We start from the raw sequence: 22,657 nt of genomic DNA, 5'->3' as shown, positions 1-22,657 counted from the left end.
AAAAAAAAGTTAATTTGGGCTTCAACTAAAAAAAAAAACTAAAAAAAGACCAAAAAAAACCCCCAATAAAAAATAAATTGGTTTAAAAAAAGGGAAAATTAAAAAGAAAAAAAAACAGCAATTAAAAAACAAGGGCCCTAGAAAAAACCAAAAAAAAATGTTTAAATTGATTTTGGGGGGAAAAAAAAAATTTTAAAAATTGGGGCCCAAATGGAAAAAAAATAAATTATTTGATAAAAAATTTGGGAAATGAAAAATTACCAAAAATTCAGCCAAGGGGAAAAATTGTTGAATAAAATGAAAAAAAAGAAAGAAAAAAATAAAAAACCAACCAAGGAATAATTTTCAAAATTTAAAAAATTTAAGATATTAAAAAGATAAAAAGGGAAAAATCCCCAAATTCCTATGCCGAAGGATATACCAAACCAGGTGGTAAAAAAGGAAAATTATAAAATTTAATAATTGGCAAATTTAAATAAAATTACAAAAATTTGAAAATCATCTCCAAAAATCAAAAAGAATTTATAAAATCACTTTCCCTATTAAAAAACACTTAAGGTTTAAAAAAAATTAACCCTTAAAAAATCAGAAAACATTTAAAAAATCCAAACCATTCCTATTAAAAAAATTAAAATTGAAAATTTTCCCCCAAAAAATCTTTTAAACAAATCCCAACATAAAACCGTAAATATTAAATTGATTAAAAACCCTTTAAAGAAAAATAAACTGAAAAATTTAAAAAAAAAACAAGAAAACCAAACCTCTTTCGTACATTATACTTAAAAAAAATTCTATAAAAAAATTAAAAAAATCCACAACAAATTCTGGTTATAAAAAACCCACATAATCATCACATTCTTATATATACTAACAAAATCCAAATGAAATTCAAAAAAATTCCATTTAAATAACCCCATAATATAAAATATTTGAAATCTGCCAAAAAATCAAAACTTTGAAAAATACAAACCATTTTCCACAAATTAAGCACAACAAGGGAAAAAATATTAAAATTCGGGAAAAGGCCAAAATAAAAACAATTTACCAAACTAATAAATTTCATCCATCCCCAAAACTTTTTTAAACCTAAAAAAAACCAATTTTAAAAAACAAAAATCAAAAAAAATGAAAAAAAAAAAAAAATGGCAAAGTTACCAATCTGTTTTATAACACATTACCAAAACTATTTGGAGGCCGGAAAATTAGTGTCATGGAAAATTACCCAAAAAACAAAAAAGCAACTAGTCTTTAAAACCCAAAAATCCCATTTTGGAAAACACTTTTGATAAAAATTCTAAATGGAAACTAAACAAAACAGTTATCCATCCAACATCAACACCAAATAAAATCAAAAATTTTACCACAAAAGAATAAAAAAAAATTAAGAGAACACAGGATATTTACCTTCCCAACCTTGGAAGGGAAAATCTTTATACCAAAACAGAACAAATCATTCATCAAAAAAAAAAAATTTTTACCAAACTAAAAATTTTTACAAAACAAAACAACAGACAAATTAAAAACAATAAACAAAATATTTTTTACTCAAAATTCATAAAAACCCATTTTAAAAAATACAAATTACTTAATTTAAAAAATCCCATTCTCCCAAGAAAATTCAAAAAAACAATAATTCTCAAAAAAATTAAACATTTCTAGTCAATGAAAAATATCCCATTTTAATCAAAAATCAAATTAAACAACTCTAAAACCATAACACCTATCAGATTCAAAACAGGAAAAAAAATGTGTTGGGGAAATTAAAAACAATTACATTTTGGGGATTTGCAATCCAACCATTTTAATATTTGGAACTATCTCAAAAATTATCAAACTTGCATACCCCCCAGCTTTCCAAACCCAAAATTTATAAAAAAAAACCTTATTAAATTTTTTGGGAGCCCTTTTTTCTAAAACCCAAACAAATTCCTCATTGGAAAAACAAAAAAGGGATATGAAAAAGGAATAACGTTTAGAAAGACCAAAAATTTTCAAAACCAAACACCAACATCAGTAAAGAGCAACCAAGAAAATCTTCCAACAATCTAATAACCAGCGAATAAAGGTCCCTCAGCAAAATCCCCAAATCTTTCTAAACGTAAAACAAAAACCAGAAAAAAAACCGGGAATGCTCCAACATTGAATTCCCAATCCCATATTTTGCCACCGCTTTTCCCTTAAAAATTTAAATCCCAATCGACCGCACAAAATGTTTTTCAGAACATTTGTTCAATTATATTTTAATTTTCATTCTGGTCATCCCCAAGGGATGGGGAAAATGAAAAAAAAAATTTGGCAATTTTAATGCAAATTTTGATAACCGGCCACTTTTAAAAAAAAAAAACAGAAAACCACTTTATCCTTAACCAAAAGTCTTTATTTCCATTTTTCAGAAAGCAAACTCTTTTCAAAGGCCATTTTTAAAAGAATTTTTTAAAAAAAAATAAATTTGGGAAAAAGGGCCTTTAAAACCCCAATTTTGGGCGCCCTTTTATGGGAAAACTGGCAAATTCCATCTTGGAAATCTAAAAATTTGGAAAAAAGGAAATTACCAAGAAAGCCAAAATGTTTCAAAACCAAAGGGACCCCACGGCAATAAATAGCAACCGGAACTTATTACCCCAACAATACTATAAGACCGTTCATACCGGCCTCTCACAAAATCAACCAAATCTTTCCAAAGGGCAAATGAACAACCAGCTTGCCCAGAAAAGGACTCTGGGAGATGACTAAAACCATTACATTGAATTCTCAATCCTATTTTATGCACACCTGCATTTTTGATTTCCTTCAAAGCTAATTGTACAATATTTCAAAGTCGATTCTTTTGTACACAAAATAACGTTTTGGTCATGTATACTTATTGTGTATCTAATTTTTATTTTAATACATTTAACATCTACGGTATCCTGCCACAGGGGAGGGGGGGGGTAAGAGGTGAAAAATTGGAACAAGAGGTTTGGCAATTGTTAATGCTGTAAAGTTACCCATGCATATATCCTGTAAATAAAAGGCTATTAAATAAAAAAAAAGGAATAATGCAACCAAAACAGTGCATTTACAAACCCAAGTGCCAATGGCAACTCACAACTCTGGATGACAGGCCTTTGTGTAATGAGCCTTTTAAACACAAAACTACTTTCCTGCTCTCTTCCCCACCTGATCTTCATAATGCTCCTGTTGGGCAAAGCTGATTCTTTTCTACCTTCAGGCTGCTAAAGCATTATATGTACATATAATCTTGTGTCAAACTCTTTTAGCACAAAGCCATCCTTTCCAGAATATTGAGAAAATATTACAATTTTTCAGTATCATGCAGGTTCTTTAGGCCAAAAGAAAATTGCCAAGTTCTCTAAGATCTGCTCTGGACCTCTAAGAAGTTTCTCCATATCAAACTATATGAAATTACAGGGACATTCAGCCTGGTCCTGAAATAGGAAAGGATTTTGCTTTATTCACCCAGTTGTCAGCCAATCCACACATCTCGTCTCAGGAAAGCTGATGCAAAACCTATCTTTCCCCACTCTGTTTTTCCCTTTCACAATAGAGATGGAAATAAAGGACAACACAAACTCTGAAATCTGCAAGCCTGTAGATGGCACAAAAGGGCATTTCAACTCTAGCCTTTTACATTCCATTAAAGTCATGCTCCTTTCCCCTTCTACAGGTCTGCCAGTCAAACAATTGCTATCCTTTTAGATCCTATTTTCTGAATCCTGTGTCTTCTGTTCCTGATTCCACCAGAGCTCTTTTTTCTCTTCTGTTGCTAGCTTCATTGGTCATTTTCCCTGAATCTTAACCCCTTAAATATTGTTATGGTTCAGTCATCTGAATTGTGTCCAATTCTTCATTACACCATTTGGAGTTTTCTTGGCAAAAATACTGGAACGGTTTGTCATTTCCTTCTCCAGCACATTTTACAGAAGAGGTAACTAGATAAAACAAGGTGAAGTGATTTGCCCAGGATCACACAATTAATAGTGTCTAAGACAGATTTGAATTCAGGTCTTCTTCAAGCCAGGACCAAACCTCTATCCACTGACCTACCTAGCTGCTATGTACATACACATATATATGCAAACATATAAAAATAAAATTCATGTGCCTACAATCTTATCTTGTTTTTCATTTCTGTTATAATCCTCATATATAAATATATATAAAATACATGTACATATAATTTTATCCTGTTGATTACCATGTCTCAATTATAATCCTCATATATATATAAACATATATATATAATCCATGTACATATAATCTCATCCTGTTGTTTATCATTTCTGTCATAATCCTCATATATAAACACACACATAATTCATGTATATATAATCTTATCTTGTTTATCATTTCTCAGTTATAATCCTCATATATAAATATATGTATATAAAATTCATGTATATATAATTTTGTTCTGTTGTTTATCATTTCTGTTATAATCCTTAAAACATCGAAAAGAATTCCATGCAAATGAAAAAATGATAATAATAATTGCTAATACTATGTAACACTATATGCTAGAAATTATGCTAAGTACTTAATCTCATTTGATATTAAGAACTTATAATATTAAATAAAATATCATTCTATCCTCACAACTACCTTGGAAGGTGGCTGCTATTATTCACATTTTTCAAATGAAGAAACTGAAACAGAGGTTACATGATTTGTCCAGGTCACACAATAAATGTCTGAAGCAGAGTTTGAATTCTGCTCTTTCTGACTCCAGCACCACCTAACTGCCCTGGTGACAATGTCCTGCCACCAACATTACTTTTCGCTAGGTCCTCTTAGCAGGTTTGGGGCTTAGGAGGGTCAGAACAGTGCCCACCACACAATGTTTGTCTGAGAGGCTTTGCTCCTTCTCTACCTGATTTTCTCAATTTTCCTAAAATAAATGTCCTTTCTCTGCCCATTTTAGCAGACAAAAATCTCCCCATATGAAAGGGGCAATATCTTGGATACAGATGAGGAATCTACAATGCAGACAACTTGTTCAAGAACACACAGTAGAAAAACCAGGATGTAAACCAGTCCCTCTGACTCTTTCTACTCCACTCTACTTCACTCTTTGTTTTTATGTTCTTCCCTAAAGTTGCCCTCATATTTCCCCTTAGTTCTTTTCTCAAAAAAGAAACCCCTTAAATGTTTACACTCATCCTGGTGATATCATATATAGAAGTGCTGGGCTTAGAATAGAAAGATCCCAGTGTAAACCTTACTTAGATACTTACTAGCTGTTTAACTCTGAACAGATCCCAACTTCCCAGCCTCGGTTTTTTCTCATCTGTAAAAATGGCAATACTTTTAATATCACCTCCTTCACAGGGCTGTAAAAGTCAGATGAACTGGCATTTACAAAACTGAAAAAACTATATATTAGCCATAAGCCGTTAGCTATTATTTCCCCCTTCCTCACTAAAAGATCACTATCAGGTTAGAGTCAGAGAATATCAAGAATTGAAAGGGGCTTCAGAAGTCATCTCTAACACCCTCATTGTGCCAAGGTCTCCCATTTAATTCAGGACCATCTCCACACTCTTGATCTCTATCTTGCCACTGGATTCAACTGGCTCTGGAAGGGAAAGTGAAGCAGGTGACCTTGCACAGTCCTCCCTCACTTAAATTCAATTCACTTTCATGTCATGGAATCATCTCCCTGATGTCAAAGCCCTCTTTTAGAACCAAGGATGAAGAACAACATTTGTACAGGTAGGAACACTGAGGCCCATGTAGTTAGGGACAGAACTGAGATTCCAAGGGGAATCCTCAGCCCAAGATTATAGTTTAATGGTTCTTCCTCCCTTTTAATGAAATTTAAAAATTTATATTAATGGTGTATAATTGAATGCATCTTCAGATTTTACGTAGATACACTCACTTCTTGCCTCTTTCTGGATTCCAGTTAATTTCGGTATTCATTCCTAGCCAAGAAACATCTCTCTTATCCTGCCTCAACCCACGTGGGGGGCCTCCTCCTGTGGGAAAAACTCAGGATCAGCCCTTAACAGGACTCCCTTCTTTCCCTCCTACTTTTTCTTCTCTCCCTTCTCTTTCCACCCAGAAGCAAAGTCAGGCACTGGAGGAAAGCAGGGTTGAGTTGGGGGTGGAGGGAGGAAGAGGGAAAGAGAGAGAGAGAAAAACAAAAGGGGGAGAAAATGGGAAGAGGAAAGCAAGAAGGGAAGTGAGTAGGAAGAGCTCAGTAGAGAGGAAAGAAAAAGGGGAAGAAAGATTCTGGGAGATCTTGCCCTACGTTCACATTGCACCACGCAAGGGCAAGATTAAGGAGGGTACATCTGAGAACCTGGGAGCCTCTGGCTGTTCCCCCGAGTGGCGAAGGGGCCTGAGCTACTGTTGCCGCAGCTACTGTCCCAGAGTGCACGTGGGTGGCTGCTCCAGCAGCGGCAGCAACGGAGGCTGCACAAGCTGGACTGGCAGTGGGACGTGGTCTTGGGTGGGCACCTCTCTCCCTTCGGAAAGAGAAGACACGACAAGGCAGGGCTCCGTTGCCTCGGCTGTCTGTAGGGAGCAAGGCAAGTCAGAGAAGGACTAGGTAGAGTGGGAGTAGGGTAGGCGTGCGTGTGTGTGTGTGAGAGAGAGGTCGGCTCTTGTCCCCTTTGCTGACCGGACCTCATGTTTCTGCTCCGGGATTACGGAACTCTTTGGAAGAAGACAGCGGGGACGGGATCCCCTCTTTTCAGCTGATCCGTGCACCCCCATCCTCCCCGCAGCCTCCAAATCTAGGACCCAGGCGTCTAAGGGGATGAGGAGGTACACTGTGCTGATCCCCGTCCTCCTAACCTGCTGGTGCCTGCTGCCGGTGTCTGTAAGTAACGTCCTTCTTCCAAGGGGGCTTCAGGATTTAGGGAGGAATGGGGCGTGGGCGAGGAGAGGGGGGCTATGAAAGGGCAATATTCTCTCTCCTCTCTTAACAGCCCTCCGCGCCAAATGTTGTTTCTGTTCGATCAAGCTGTTACGGATTCTTTCTGAGTAACCTAAGCAGGGGTGCGCCTATGCTGGGAGTTGTCAAGAAAGTTTAGAAAAAGGAAAAACAAACCTCCGGGCAGGGTTTGGGGGTCAGACTTCTATGAAAGAGCCCTGTGGGGCAGCCGCCCGCCTGCTAGGGTGCTTGGAGGATACCCACATGCCCGTCTTCTTTGTGCATTACACATAGTAGGTTGCAAGCTGGCTTGCTTTGCTTTTTCACGAGCTATCAGCTAAACAAGTTCTCCTACGGAGCTTGCTGCCTACACAGGCAGATGTTTCGAAGTAGAATCGCTCCAGTCTGGCAGATATTGCAACTCTGGGGCTTAGAGAGAGCCTTGTCTTCCTTCCCACCAAAGTTCTCCCGCAACATCCTTCCCTTGCTAGAAATGGGCTCTAGCTGTCTATTCTCAACCATTAACACAGTGATAAAAAACAGCTCCTGATCCTCTGAACGCAGAGACGCAGCTGGGAGGCTGGAATTGACAATGACCTTTCAGCTTTCTATTGCAAGAGTCAGCCTGGGCAGTCGTTAACACAGGTTTCAGACTCCAGAGAGCAGCAGCGTGTATTTGACTAGGTCACTAAAGATCTTTCAGTCTCTAATCCCTTTATCCTCTCCATCCCCATCCCCACCTTGCACACAAATGCACAGCCCAGTACTTTCCTGTTTAGAACTTGTTCCCAAGAAAGCAGAGAGGAAAGAAACCTTCAGAACATCCTAAGCAAATTTGTTGCTGGAAAATATTGAAGCTGAAACTCTCCATTTCCAAGCATAGGGATAAAAAAAAAAGATAAACCAAAGTGTAGTGGATAAGTAAAGTCAGCAGAGAAAAAATCAATCGATTCTTCTAGTGTGAATAGTTCATTATTCGGAATATATAATGAAAGAAAGTGTTCCACAGTGGCTGGAGTTTATTCTCATGGGAAAGATCTGGGTTCAAGTCATCCCTCTGATGAAAATAGAGGCAAATCATTTATTCTCTCAATCCCTTGTAAATCTCTAAGACAAACTGCAACCCCGCTGCTGAGTTCCAGATGAGGAAGGACTTTCCACACAGGTGAAACTACTGTCCGAATAAAGAATGGGAAAGTTAAATCTCAACTCTAACTTTCCTATGTGCACATCCTACATTCAGGGAAGGGAAAATGTTTATAAAGCATGAGCATTGTTATTACTAACATGTTAGTTGTACTTAAGGCCTAGATCAAAATGATGAAACTTGTTAGAATTGATCTTTGTGTTTGAGAACACAATGTAATGTTTTCAATGGAATGCTTGAGTAGGGAAAGGTTGTAATTTCTGAAATACTTCCTATTTTGGGAAGCTTATGAGAATTACTAAACTTTGTTCTGAGGAGCTTTCTTGTCATACACGAATCCACAACAGATCCCATCACTCCCTTTCCTGATAAATTGATAACATTATAGTATTAGAGAAGTCTTTTGAAATACATACATCTTAGCATTACAAGGTGCTGTTCCTTATTAATGCTACTTTGGTCATATTATTATTGTGACTATTTTCTTATATCGAATCCATAATGGTCTTTATTTTTAACCATCTTAGTCAATTCTCATCAATAATTTGAATGTTTTTAATCAATAAGATTTTCCCCCATTTTGACATTTTACGTCTATAAAAATTATTTCCCTAAAATACTTCATTTACAATCAGGAGTTTTCTCAAATTGTAGCTTGTATAACAAAGTGAAAAAATGGGACCTTGGTTCTGTGTGTGTGTGTGTGTGTGTGTGTGTGTGTGTGTGTAAGTTACACCTTCTGCTGTTTAAAGTCTTTGCCTAATATACAATGTACTATATATTCTGTGAATGTTTTCCCCTCCAAAATAAAAACAGTCTACACTAGGAACTCTATCTAACCTGTTTCAGTGGTATTGAAATTATATATGATTTTATAAAACAAAGAAACATATCTGTGCTTATCTGCTTCCTTAATAAAAATATTCTTTGGCCATACATTCAGTCCCCTAAATCTGAATTCCTTAACTGATGAAATGCAGCTGAACAAATGTGTGTAGGCAAATGTGTGCAGGGAATTGAGCCCTCTCATCCAAAAACATCCAAAACCAGAACTCTGAGAATCAGCATTCTACATGGATAGTAGTTATTCTCTAAGATACAGAAAATTCAGTAGCCTTATCTTCCTTGATAGTAGCTATCTAGCTAGCATTTCTTAAATCAATATGTGTGTAATATATTTAAATCTGGTAACAAATCTGGTTACGAAGTGGAAAATTATCTATCTCTTCCTCTGTTTCTCCTCCCATCCTGTACTCTAAATTTTAAGTTTAAAAAGTTACAATTTCACATTTTGTGACTCATTTTAAAATCATGTCTATACTATTTTTGCTTAGATTGGTAATAGCTAACTTAAAAAGAGTGGAGAGTGCTTCAGAAAACTATGCTGACATACTTGCATCTGGTATACCGTGTCATTTAGTACTCCCCTAAGAATACTCACCAGTGTATTTACTTAACTCATCAACTATGAGATATTATGGTTTTCTGTACCAAATAATTACTCAACTAAAGCATTCTTTTGTTCCTAAGATTCATGCAAACTGAATACACCATATTATTTGTTAATATAATTTTCTTTTAAAGGTGAGGGACTATATTCAGTTTTGCTTTTTACACTGATATTTTCTAAAAGCAAACAAAAGAACTTCATTAAACAATAACACCAGGGGGTTAATATTGATTGATCTTAAATAGTATTATTTTGAAACAATTGAGAATGTATGGGAGTATGTATGTTTTATTTTGTTTAATGAGGGATAGGTTTGATTCCACTCCGTATGAAAGGACCATAATTTATGAAACATTCCTTTAACTTCTCATAGATAAATGGTATTCATCCAGAATGCAGATTGTACATGGAAATCCACGAAGAGGAAACCAAATGTATGGCCTTCCTAAGTACCCAAACAGAACACAAAGGTAAGAGAAAAGAGGCCTTTCCTTCAAGTCAGAAAGAATTAATTTTGTTTTGCTGTGTTTAACTCTTCATGACCCCATTTGAGGTTTTCTTGGCAAAGATAATGAAGTGTTTTGTCATTTCCTTCTCCAGCTCATTTTACAATTGAGGAAACTGAGGAAACTGAGTGACTTACCAAGATTGCTCAGCTGTTTCTGTTATTGTTTGTTCTTCATTTCCCAAGAGAATTGGATTTTAAGTTAATAAGGGCTATGTCAGCTCACCAGTCTGTCTTTCTTCTGGTGCCATCTGAGTCAATGGCAAAATATAGTTCAGGATGACTGGGGATGGCCCCAGATATAATGTTCATGATTATATCTGTGTAACATATATCAAATTGCTTACTATCTCAGGGAAAGGGGGAGAGAATTTGGAACTCAAATTTTTTAAAATGAATGTTCAAAATGGGTTTTACATATAATTGGCAATAAGAAAATAAAATATGTTTTAAAAGTTTAGATTCACCCTCACTCTGTTCCCTTAAGAAAACCCACCTAGACACAAAAGTCTTTAGACCTAAGATCTTTAAAAATGTTTAAAATATGTCTTAAAATTTCATTAAAAACAACTAAAGTGTTTCTTAAAATTTCTGGAGAAACTGAAATGGAAGTTTTTAAAATGATGCCACATTTCTTTTTTCTTTCTCTTTCTTTCTTTTATTCTTTCTGCTGAGGCAATTGGGATTAAGTGACTTGTCCAGGATCACACAGTTAGGCAATATTAAGTTTCTGAGGTCAAATTTGAACTCAGGTCCTCCCCTGACTTCAGGGCTGGTACTTTATCCACGCCAACACCTAGCTGTTCCTGTTGTCACATTTCTAAAAAATCAAGTCAATATATTTACTTCTTTTCAATCTTGTGATATTTCTATTCTCCACAATCTTTCATATATCAAAGTGGTTCAACCATTATATCTACAATTCTTTCCCTAACTAATAAGATTCTTCTGGGCCAAGGAATCTTAAGCTATAAGCTCTGTCAGAATTTGTTTTACCTCTCTTGGTTATCAATTCCCTATTAGTTATTTTTGTTCTAACTTTTCCTAATCAAAGGTCAGTCTTGTTGGCAAAGAAAACAAGCAAAATGAGACAAGCAGGTTTGCCTTCTCTCTAGCCAGCATTGCCTCATCTACCCTAAATACTATTCCCATACCTTCTTTGATCTTCCTATTTCTCTCAGTTTAGCTTTAAGTTTTGTTTGTCTTTAGCAGACTCATCCCATTCTGTTCTTTATCATCCCTGCCACAATCTTTACATTATTTTATTACTTTCCTTTATTAATTTTTGGTTATCCATTTTTGCTGCCATTGTTTGTATGTCATTTTAAAAAATTATTATTTTAATATTTTGTGCCTTTTGTCTTTACAATCATTTCTGGGCATCCCAATCTAGATTAGATCTTCTCTTATTACAAAAAAATCCCATCAAAAAAACAAAAAAAAAGTGAAGCAAAAACATCATATATTCTAACTGCACTTGAGAAGGAATAGCTTGCTAGGTCATGATTAATGCCAAGTTCAATTACAAGATTAAATTTAGAGATTATAAATGATGAACTGATATGGGATCACATTTAATTCAAGCTACAATTTAATTAATGCAATGAGTGTGAGCTGGTCAAGGGTTTTAAATCTGGTTATCATCAGTGTTCACTTGCCTGTTATAATATGTGGAAGTGATGTGCTGTTGTATACCATATTATCAGCATTTGTGTTAATGTGTATGTGTTTTTTAAAGAGTTCTTAACAAATTCGACAAAAAGAAGAATATTTCACCAGAAAACACTGCCAGTGGGGGGGGGGGGGGGGGGGGAAGAGAGAGAGAGAGACAGAGAAATAACAATTAGATGTAGCTGAATGGCATAAATGTGGTCATAGTCACTTTGGGATTGAATGAGAAGTCAAAATACCCGAATGTATAGCTGTTGCTTTTGTTATTCAGTCATTTCCAACTCTTCATGATCCCATTTGGGATTTTCTTGACAAGATAGTAGTTTGCCATTTCCTTCTCCAGCTCATTTTACAGATGAAGAAACTGAAGCAAACAGGATGAAGAGATTTACTGTGTACCACATAGCTAATAAGTGCCTGTGACTGGGTTGAACTCAGATCTTCCTAACTTCAGGCCTGAGAGGTTCTACCCACTTTGCCCCCCAACTGCACTAAAAGAATGAATAGGTAATTCCATTGCCTGAGTATCTCTTAATTCTGTCTCAGTGAAAGTATTATTTAAGACTAGCTTCAATTAAAATTTCTTTTCTCTTTTATGAGCCCCAGGAAAAGTAAATAATGTTGAGAATAGTTTGAGCAGTTTTGACATTCCAGTCAATTAAAAGTAAGCTTTAATCCTCAATAGTAACACAGCTTTTCTGGCTTGTACTGATAGCAATAGTTACTAAAATAATTACATGGTAATTGTAAGGAGAAGAAAAAGTAGTCCACATATTGCATGAAGGGAAAATGTTTTACTTTTTTTTTTTTGCATTTGGGGTACTGTATTGTTTTATTTTTAAGTTCAAGTAAATGGAAAGCTTATCAGGATGCAAATAGGGAACATGGACTCAACTAAGGGTAAAATAAATATACTTTTGTGTTGTGTTAGAATTTTCTAGTTCAAATAAACAAAAAGCATACTCAGAAAACACAGATGCAAATTGAGGAACGATCACACATGACATTTATAAACATCTTGCCTCTTCCACTTACTAGATATGCAATCTTGGGAAAGTCATTTAAACCCCAATAGAACTCAGTTTGCTTATCTATCAAATGAAAAATTTCACCTAAATATTTCAGGTTTCTTCCAGCTCTCAATCTACTGGGCAAGACAAAAGTCAGAACTGATTTGACTATTTTGCTTTGGGTTTGTCCTTTATGATTAAGGAACTCTCCAATAGGAAAGAAACCCCTAGAAGGTGCTTCAATAACAAGCCTGAAGGATAACTGATGGATGCCTATGTGCTTCACAATTATTCAATGAGATTAAGAATATCGTTTGGATCTTTTATGGAGGATATATGACAGAATATGGGGTCTAAGCTCCACAGAATAACAAAGAATAGATGGGTTACAATTTTCCCCCACTGGAGGGAGTATCACATTAATGAGATAACAGATTCATTGAATCGTGTCTATCTGTGTTTATATACATATATCTATACACAAATCTATATATCTATTACATATAAAATATATTTCCTAAATATTTTGTAGTTTTACTTATTATTCATATGGTCTGAGACAAATCACTACTTAGCTGGGTCTTAGTTTCCTCATTTGTAAATAATTTCTAAAATCCTTTCCAACTCTAAATCTTATTATGTTCAAGTTGGAAAGAATCTCAGTTGGGTTCAGGTCTAGGTTTGTTATTTATTAGCTCTATAACTTTAGGTAAGGCACAATCTCTCTCAGTTTCCTTATTTACAAAATGGGGTAGAATTTAGATAAAGTGATATTGTCCAGGCCTCTAAGTCATGAGTAGGGCATAGTTGATGACAGACCAAATAAAAGGATTAATAAGACCCATAGACCTATACATTCGTTGGGGAAAATAAAAGGGAACCCAAATGGTTGCTAATAGGATGAAGGCCAGAAGGTAGGAAGTTGTCATTAGGTAGGTAAAAAATGTCAGGAGAATCAATCAATAGGAACTGTTCAGAAGTTTGCCTCTTGGGCAGTGATTGTCAAAGAAGTTTTATAATTCATATAGTAGGAAAAGAACCACAGGGTCTGAGAAGATGGAGGATTCTAATACTTGGGAAAATAAGAATGTAGGGAGATGAGACAGAAGAATTGGGGATATTGGGCAAGGAGCAAAGGAAGGGATGTGGGTCCAGAGCAAAAATAAAATGGTCTAGTTATTAGAATAAGGCTATAAAGTAGGTACTTTGTCTCAAGTTCAAGTACTAGAAATAAGGAAACAAATTCAGAGTGGGATCCACTGAACTATGGAAGCTACTGGCATAAGGATCCATTTTATTATTATTATCATCATTATTATTAACGTGCTTTGAAAACTTGAAAGCACTATATATATATATATATATATATATATATATATATCAGTTATTATTATTAAATGACTAATAAAGGTTTCATGATAAGCTTTAGAACCAATTTGCCTAAGTCCTCAAATTACTGTTATTCTTGTTGTACCTTACAAACTTGAAAGCAGTATGCATCTCATTTAATAATAATAGTACGTGATGGCATATAATGTATAAAAAGAATGGAAGCGGGAAAGAGAAAATTATGGAGGACTTTGAACATCAAATAAAGAATTTTATAATTGATTGTGGAAGTAATGGTGAGGTTAGCGTTTATTGAATGTGAACAGGTAGGGAATTGTATGGTCAGATCTGTGCTTTAAGAAAATAAATTTGAAAGTTGAACATAAAATGGACTGGAAGGAAGAGAGACTTTTAGCAGAGAAGCCAATCAAGCAGAAGGTGATGAGGATGTGTATTAGAATAATGTCATAGGGAATAATGGGTCAGGTCGTATATGAAAAATGTTATGAAGATAAAATCTAGAGCCCTCAGCAACAGGTTATATGTGCATGAGTGCATACATATACATGCAATTACATGTGTGTGTATAGACAGACAGAAAGAGACAGATACACAGAAAGAGAAAGAAAGAAATAGAAAGAGACAGAAACAGAGAGATAGAAATAGAGACAGATGGAGTAAGGCAAATTGAGAGTGATATCTAAATTAATAACCTTGGTCTGCATGGCATATTAATCTAATTCAATATTATTTAATGGTAGAATCTCCATTAAGATTAAAATAAATAAAAGAACACACTATTACTCAAATTATAGAATTTTAAATGTCATGTATTCCAACTTCTCACCTAGCTCAGGAATCTGCCTGTATACCTCCAGAAATTCAGAGTTTTCTATGCCCATCTCACTATTTGACTGCTTTCACTGTTTAAAATATATTTGTTATTTTGAATTCATCTGCCTCCTTTTAATATACAAACACTGTTGTTCTACTTCCTAAAGCATTAGAAATCATGTCTTCATCCTCTTCTGAATGATAGTCCTGAAAATATTTGAAAAATATTTTATTAATAATTATAATGATGATATTTTAGCTAGTGTTTACTAAAACTTTCAGGTTTACAAAGCATTTTGCACATATTGCATTGATCAATTTTTAATATACATTTTATAGATGAGGAAACTGAGGCTTAGGGAGGTCAGTGACTTGCTCAGAGTCATACTGCTAGTAAGTGTCTGAGGCAAGATTTGGACTCGGATTATCCTGACTTCAAGCTACATTTCTAAATCTGTTTTATTGATACAATTTAAATTATTGGTATCCAACTTAATGTGATACCTAGAGTTGAACACAATATTTGATATATTGTCCAAACACTTCAAAGCACCAGGGGACTTTTTATAGCTTTTAATAGTCAGGATGCTTTATTTCTATCAATAGGGTCTAAGATCAAAATCATATTTTTAGAAGAAATACTACAACATTGGTTAATATTAATGTCATTGCATGTTCATCTCTGACTTTTTTCAAAAGTACTCTAGTTAAGTCATATTTTTTTATCTTGTGGTGTGCAGTTGATTTTTCAAAAACTTAGAGAACTTTACAGTTATTCCTTTTAATTTCTATTTAGAATCATAGAATTTTAGAAATGAATGGACCTTAGCGTCCCCTCTGACCCTTTTTTTTTTACAGATAAAAAACCCTAGGCTCCAAAAAAAATGTTCTAAAGTCATATACAGTATCATACATATCACTAGTAATATTGATCCTAACCTTTTAAATTCCAAATCCAGGGCTCTTTCCACTAATTTATAGAATGCTGGGATTCTGTTATCTATTGTATTGTACTAGTGCTTCCATCAGAGACAGATTATTGAGATAGATGGGCCAACATGGTAGTTATCATATTTATGCATACATAGCACACACATACAAATACATAGATAGATGTGTGTGTTTTTGTGAGACATATAGAGACACAGAGAGAAAGAGAGAGAAACAGAAAGATCATATAAACACGGAGGAACCTTATAATAATGCCATTAATACTAAACTGATTTATCTGGTGCCCATCTAAAAGGATTCATAAGATAATAAATTTAGAGTAGGAAAAAAATTTAAAGGTCATGGAACCTATTCCAATCTCCTCATTTAATAGATGAGAAAACTGAAGTGAGGGAAAGCTAGAGAACTTGGAGAGTTTAAATGACTTCCCCAAGATCACATAGCTTGTAAGTTAATGATTCATGAAAATGACTTCACTAAATGTCTGCTTTTTTCCCCCCATAATGTGGTGCCATACTGTTGATCTAAAGTATAAAGTTCTACTAGATATATAGTATACACTAGATAATCTCATCCCTGTTGCAGAAAAGACTAGAAGAGAAACTTAAGGAATTAACAATAATTTTATTGGAGTAGGAACTATCTAGTATGGAAATTCCCTCCATTAATGAAATCAGAAACCCATATGAAAGCTGTTTTGTTTGGTACAGGTCACAGGTGTCAGAGGCAACAAATTTTCCTGTTGGGAGATAACACTTTCTACTGTACTTGCCATTTCTCCAAAGGAAAGAAAACTGTGAGGAATTTATATTATGTTTGAAAATAATAAAACTTTAGTTCTTTAAAATTTTGCGGTGATCTTGTCTTCTCTCCTGCCCCCCCCAAAAAAAAATGCCAAGTAGAGAACTTTTCTGATATATGTGTTTCACCCTTGCCCAGAAAAACCTTGGGAATACATTAAGATGATACAATACATAGAGAAAAACAAAGAGAATAAGCATTTATTTAGTACCTACTATGTGCCAAACATTGTACTAAGCATTTCACAAAAATATTATTTGATAGATCTAGAACTTTACAGAGTAGAAAGCAATGATAATTGAGGTTTCAGAGTTGTAGAAGGGATACACAATCACTTCTTTACTATCTATATTCGTACCAGGGGACACATAGTTCACTGTCTTAAACTATTTGAGTATAAAAAAGGAAAGAACTAGAATTCCTCAGAATCAATGTAAGAAAGAACTTTCTAACCACTAGAACTGTCCAGATATGGAAAGAGCTGCCTAATAAGGTAGCAAGTTCCTTGTGACTGGGAATGTTCAAACATAGCCTGTTAGAATAATGCTTTAAGTAAAGGTCAGAACAGAGGACTTCTGGGATCTTTTCCCACTCTGGGGTATTTGATACTAGTGGGTAGAAAAAAGAAAAATAGAAAAACCCAAATGATGTACCCACCTTTAGTCCTGACCAACATAGTTACAGAGGATACCCACCCTTCTCCCAAAAGATCAGGGTTCTGGCAATGTAATATCCCTACTAGAGAAAAATCCACACTCAAATAATCATGTGTTGAACATGAAATATGATCAGATCCTGGGGTGGGAGACTTCAGTTTACAACTAAGGAGTTAATAGGAATGGGCAGTATAAGTCTAAGTATATGACTAAGCCTTATCAATGTAGATAAACTTATGAAATACTATTTTATGATTCATGCTCCATTTTTTCCTTTCTTTAGTTCCTTTCTAAAATGACTGTGGTTGGTTATCTCAGTTGCTCAGTGTTACAGTAGATAGAACACTGGGCCTGGAGTCAGGAAGACTCATCTCCCTGAGTTAAAATCTGGCCTCAGATACTTACTAGCTGTGTGACCCTGGATAGGTTACTTACCCCATTTAGGCTCAATTTATCATTTGTAAAAATGAGCTAGAGAAGGAAATGGCAAGCCATTCCAGGATCTTTTAAAAAATGGAATCATGTTCTTTTTGTACAGCAAAATAATGTTTTGGTCATGTATACTTATTGTGTATCTAATTTATATTTTAATATATTTAACATCTACTGGTCATCCTGCCATCTAGGGGAGAGGGTGGGGGGGTAAGAGGTGAAAAATTGGAACAAGAGTTTTGGCAATTGTTAATGCTGTAAAGTTACCCATGCATATATCCTGTAAATAAAAGGCTATTAAATAAAAAATAAAAAAATATATTAAAAAAAATGGAATCATGAAGTGTCAGTCCTAACTGCAACAACCAAACAACAATATCTCAGTTGACTAGGTAATAATGAACTTGTTTTGTTCATTTCCTTTTTGGGGCAGTTGACCTTACTAAGTTTCATGGCCACAGATTTAGTATTCTCCTTCTGTCCAGCCATCTCATATGTACAGGATATCAGTCAGAAAAGAATCCAAGTGAAGCGTGTCGATGATCAGGGGGAAATCTATCCTTATCACTCAGTGTGAATACAGAGAATAATGGAGCAGTATAGTACCTTCTCATCCAATGATGGCTCTTCATTCATTTTTAATCTTTCAATCTTTGTGGTACATTGGGTAGAATATTGGATGTAGAGTCAGAGGACCAATTTTAATTCTGGCTCTATCATTTACCACCTTTGTGATCTTGAAAATAATCAATTAGGCCTCCTTCCCCCCACCCAATAGTTTAGTTTTCTTACCTGTAAAATGAGATTGAACTAAATGACTTCTTGGGTCCCTTCCAATTTTGCATTATGAGTTAGAATCTATGATCTTCTTCTTCAAAAATTCCCAACTCCTATCTCCTTCACATCCTCTTTGTTATCAACTGGGAAAGGACAGAATGTGATGTTTTTAGCTATAGTCTATAAAACAACTTCCTTTGCTTAGGGCAACTAACTCTGGACAAGAAGTGTTTTGAAAACAAAGCTACTAATCAGTTGCTTAGTAATAATAAGTTCCAGTATTCCATTTGCTATACATAATGCTTTAATTTCCACTATTAGCACTATAGAAAAAAAATCTGCATTTGATTTCACTGACCTTTGGATCTGTTCAAAATGCCTGGTAACAAACTTTTGTTTGTTGCTTTCCAAGACAAAAGCAATGCTTCTTTAAACCTGATGGTAAGTTAAGATTGGTCATTGCTGTGCTTTTTCTAAGGGGAACCAACTCTTGTTTTAGATTACTTTAATTTTTTTTATTTGAAATTGGTGCAGCACAAATGCCAGGGATAAAAATAGGATATTAAGATACCAGAGTAAAGATTCCATGGAGGTTGTAAATCAGAACTAACAAAGATGAGTCAAAGAACTCTAATTGGTATTGGGAAAGGGGGAAAGGGAGAAGAAATGCCATATGTATATATATATATATATATATATATATATATATATATATATATATATATATTATATATATATGTATATATATATATATCTTTTACTCTTTGAGTATTTGCATGTGTGTGTGTGAACTTAAATAAAAACAGAATGAAGTGTTTTTCAAACCAAAGAGATCTTAAGGGACAGTCAACTAAATAGCATAGGTCTAAAAATTTATTTGGGAAGGCAGAGGAAGAAATTATGCTTATTATAAGTTATAAGAGAGGAAGCAATTTTTAGTTAGATGCATCCTTGTTCCCTTGGCTCTATGTTGAGTAAAAAAAAAGAATAGCGATTCCAAATTATTTAAAGGGAATGATTTGTAAGAAAGAAAGGTTTACTGGGCACATGGGACATTTTGATTTAATATTGTTGCTGTTTTTTGCTGACTTTGACTTAATCTTGCCAATGTGTGTGAGAGGCACTCTAAATCTCCCAATCTTAGTTTGGTCTTCACCCATACACCTCTCCAGCATTAAAGACAGTGATATGAGAAGAGACATTGCAATTAGATTTCTCTACTGCTACTTACTCCTGATTTGAACTGAGACTGCATATTAATGTTTATTTTTTCAATCAATAATCCAACTCCCTAATAAGCCATGATTATGGCATCTTTCCAGTGATAATAAACCACCATGGACATGTACAGACAGCACTTTATATTTTTCAAGGTACTTTAAAATGGGGGTAAATAGGACAGTGGCTGTTATCTCCTTTTTACTTTAAAAGTCAGAATGGTTTTGCGACAAGAGTGTTAGATTCCAAAACAGGACAACATAAATATATTTCCAAGCAGGGAGAAATAAGGGAGGAAATTGACATTCAACTTCACAGAATTTTTTAAATGGAGAATTTTATAATCTGAGAAATGATCTAGCGAATTCAAGGCATTTTACAAATGAGGAAATCCTTCAGACTAGCACATACCTAGAATCTCAGAGTAGCATAGAACTAAGTCATTCTTCAGCTTTTTCTCTTGTGGGTTCAATAATAACATTTTTTTCAAATTCTCTGCATTAGTACTCTTGGGCAGCCAGGTGATATAATGGAGAGAGCCCAATTCTACATTTGTCCCAGATGAAACACAATCCATTTGTACTTCACTGTTTTCCCAATTTAATTTATTATAATCTTTATATATTACAAGTCATTCCCCCTCAAAATTGTGCAGATTTAATGAGCATGCTCTGTTCTATCTCCCATATCACCATCCACAAAAAGCCTAATGTCTCTCTGGACCAGTATCAGCCCTTACAGAGCATAGCTTAACCTCTGAACTGACATGATTCTATTTTGAACTGATCTTCCAATAAGCAATACTGACAGGATTGTGATCTCTCTTCTCAGTTTTCAAGTCAAGAAACATTTATCAGTTTCCTACTATGTGTCAGGCATTATGCTAAATGTTGGGATAAAAAGAGGCAAAATCCAGATCCTACTCAGAGTTCATAGTTTAATGGAGGAGACGACATTCAAACAACAAATATACAGGATAATCTCAGAGTAAAGACATTCAGATAGGGAGGATAGAGAAAGGCTTCCTGCAGAAAGTGATATTTTATTTGAGACTGAAGGAAGTCAGAGAAGTCACAAGGTTGAAGATGAGGAGGGAGAGAGTTCCAGGTATGAGGGAGAGCCTGGAAAAACACCTCAAGTTGAATGATAATCATATATGAAAAACAGAAAGGAGACCAGTGTCACTGGTTTGCAGAGTGCATGGAAGAGAGTAAAATTTAAAACTGGAAAGTTTTCTTACTAATAATATGTGGGGAATATAAGTCTTGAGAAAATATAAATTTACATTTCTTGTTTCTCCTTCTTACCCTTGGCGTGCCATGGTGACAAAGGGAAATTACACTGATCTAAGAGAGAAATTGATCTAAGTGTTGATTTTCCACAAACCTAGCTTGGATTATTGGCCAGTACCTTATAATTTTTTAGATCTGGATGGCCACCATTCAAGGTGCCAGCTAGAGAAGATGTGAAATAAGATGTTATCCTTTCATTGTCTATTAGCATGATGATCCTTACAGAAACACAACTTCACTCTGCCATAACCTAGTCCTAAAGTAGGCTGTAGAAGCCTTTGGTAGAATGTAAGCACCTTAGGAATAGGGATTTTTTTTCTCTCCCATTTTTGTACTTGTATGTGCAGCATCTAACATGTATCAAGTATCCAATTAATAATTCTCTTGATTGATTGATTATGTAAAAGAGGCACTGGAAACACAAATAAAAATATGAAATGGTCACTGCCCTCAAGAAGTTTATATTCTATAGGAGTATATAATTATTTTAAATTAAATTAAATTAAATTTTTAATTTTTTTCACTCTTATAAAGCTTTTATTTTCAAAATATATGCATGGATAATTTGACAATATTGACTTTTGCATAGCCTTGTGTTTCAGATTTTCTCCTTCTTCCCCCCCCCCACCTCCTCCCATAGATGGCAAGCAATCCAATATATGTTAAACATGTTAAAATATAAGTTAAATCCAATATATAAATAAACATATTTATACAATTCTTTTGCTGCACAACAAAAAAAAAAACTAAATCAAAAAAAGAAAGTAAATGAGTAAGAAAACAAAATGCAAATGAACAACAACAAAAAGAGTGAGAATGTTATGTTGTGATCCACACTCAGTTCCCACAGTCCTCTCTCTGGGTGTAGATAGCTCTCTTCATCACTGAACAGTTGGAACTGGCCTCAATCATCTCATTGTTGAAGAGAGCCAGGTCCATCAGAATTGGTTATCTTATAATCTTGTTATTACCATGTATAATGATCTCCTGATTCTGCTCATTTTACTCAGCATCAGTTCATGTAAGTCTCTCCAGTCCTCTCTGAAACCATCCTGTTGGTCGATTCTTACAGAACAATTAATATTCCATAATATTCATAAACAATAATTTATTTAGTCATTCTCCAATGATCGGCATCAACTCAGTTTCCAGTTTCTGGCCATTATGAAAAGGGCTGCCACAAACATTTTGGCATATGCAGGTTCCTTTCCCTTCTTTAAGATCTCTTTGGGATATAAGCCCAGTAGCAGCACTGCTATATCAAAGGGTATGCACAATTTGATAACTTTTTGAGCATAGTTCCAAATTGCTCTCCAGAATGATTGGATCTATTAAAAGTTCCATCAACAATGTATCAGTGTCCCAGTTTTCCCACATCCCCTTCAACATTGCTCCTTGTTTTTTGGAGGATACAATTAGACTTTCTGAAGTGTGCTTCACTCATAATAGATATTGAAAGAAAAATATCTGTTGAATTGAATTGTTGCATCTTTCCCCTTCTTTCCTTTGACATGGCTGCCAACTTCAAGCAAATCCTCATCACCCCAGACCTGGACTACTACAATAGCTTACTAGCTAGTCTCTGTTCACCTTCATTACCTCCCGCTTTTTTTGTTTTTCTTTTCCAGAACTCAACTTCAAACCCACTCTGTCTTCTACCCTACCTCAACTCTCTATGGTATCAAATTTCTGGGATTATGTATA

The 22,657-nt window shown here is 34.8% G+C and overlaps 1 protein-coding gene across 1 annotated transcript in view; it reads left to right on the top strand.

Moving 5' to 3' along the window:
* The first annotated feature begins 5,980 nt into the window (after positions 1–5,980).
* The window catches only part of VIPR2 (vasoactive intestinal peptide receptor 2), a 133,516-nt gene continuing 116,839 nt past the window's right edge, over positions 5,981–22,657 (top strand). Inside the window, exons 1-2 of the mRNA XM_031939586.1 lie at positions 5,981–6,826; positions 9,851–9,947. Of these exons, the coding sequence (XP_031795446.1) occupies positions 6,764–6,826; positions 9,851–9,947 (160 nt within the window). The 5' untranslated portion in view covers positions 5,981–6,763. The remainder of the gene's footprint in view (positions 6,827–9,850; positions 9,948–22,657) is intronic.

This window comes from Sarcophilus harrisii, chromosome 5, assembly GCF_902635505.1.
Source record: "Sarcophilus harrisii chromosome 5, mSarHar1.11, whole genome shotgun sequence".
Lineage (NCBI taxonomy): Eukaryota > Metazoa > Chordata > Mammalia > Dasyuromorphia > Dasyuridae > Sarcophilus > Sarcophilus harrisii.
The sequence above is the reverse complement of the archived record's forward strand: the minus strand, read 5'-3'. Positions and strand labels throughout refer to the sequence as shown.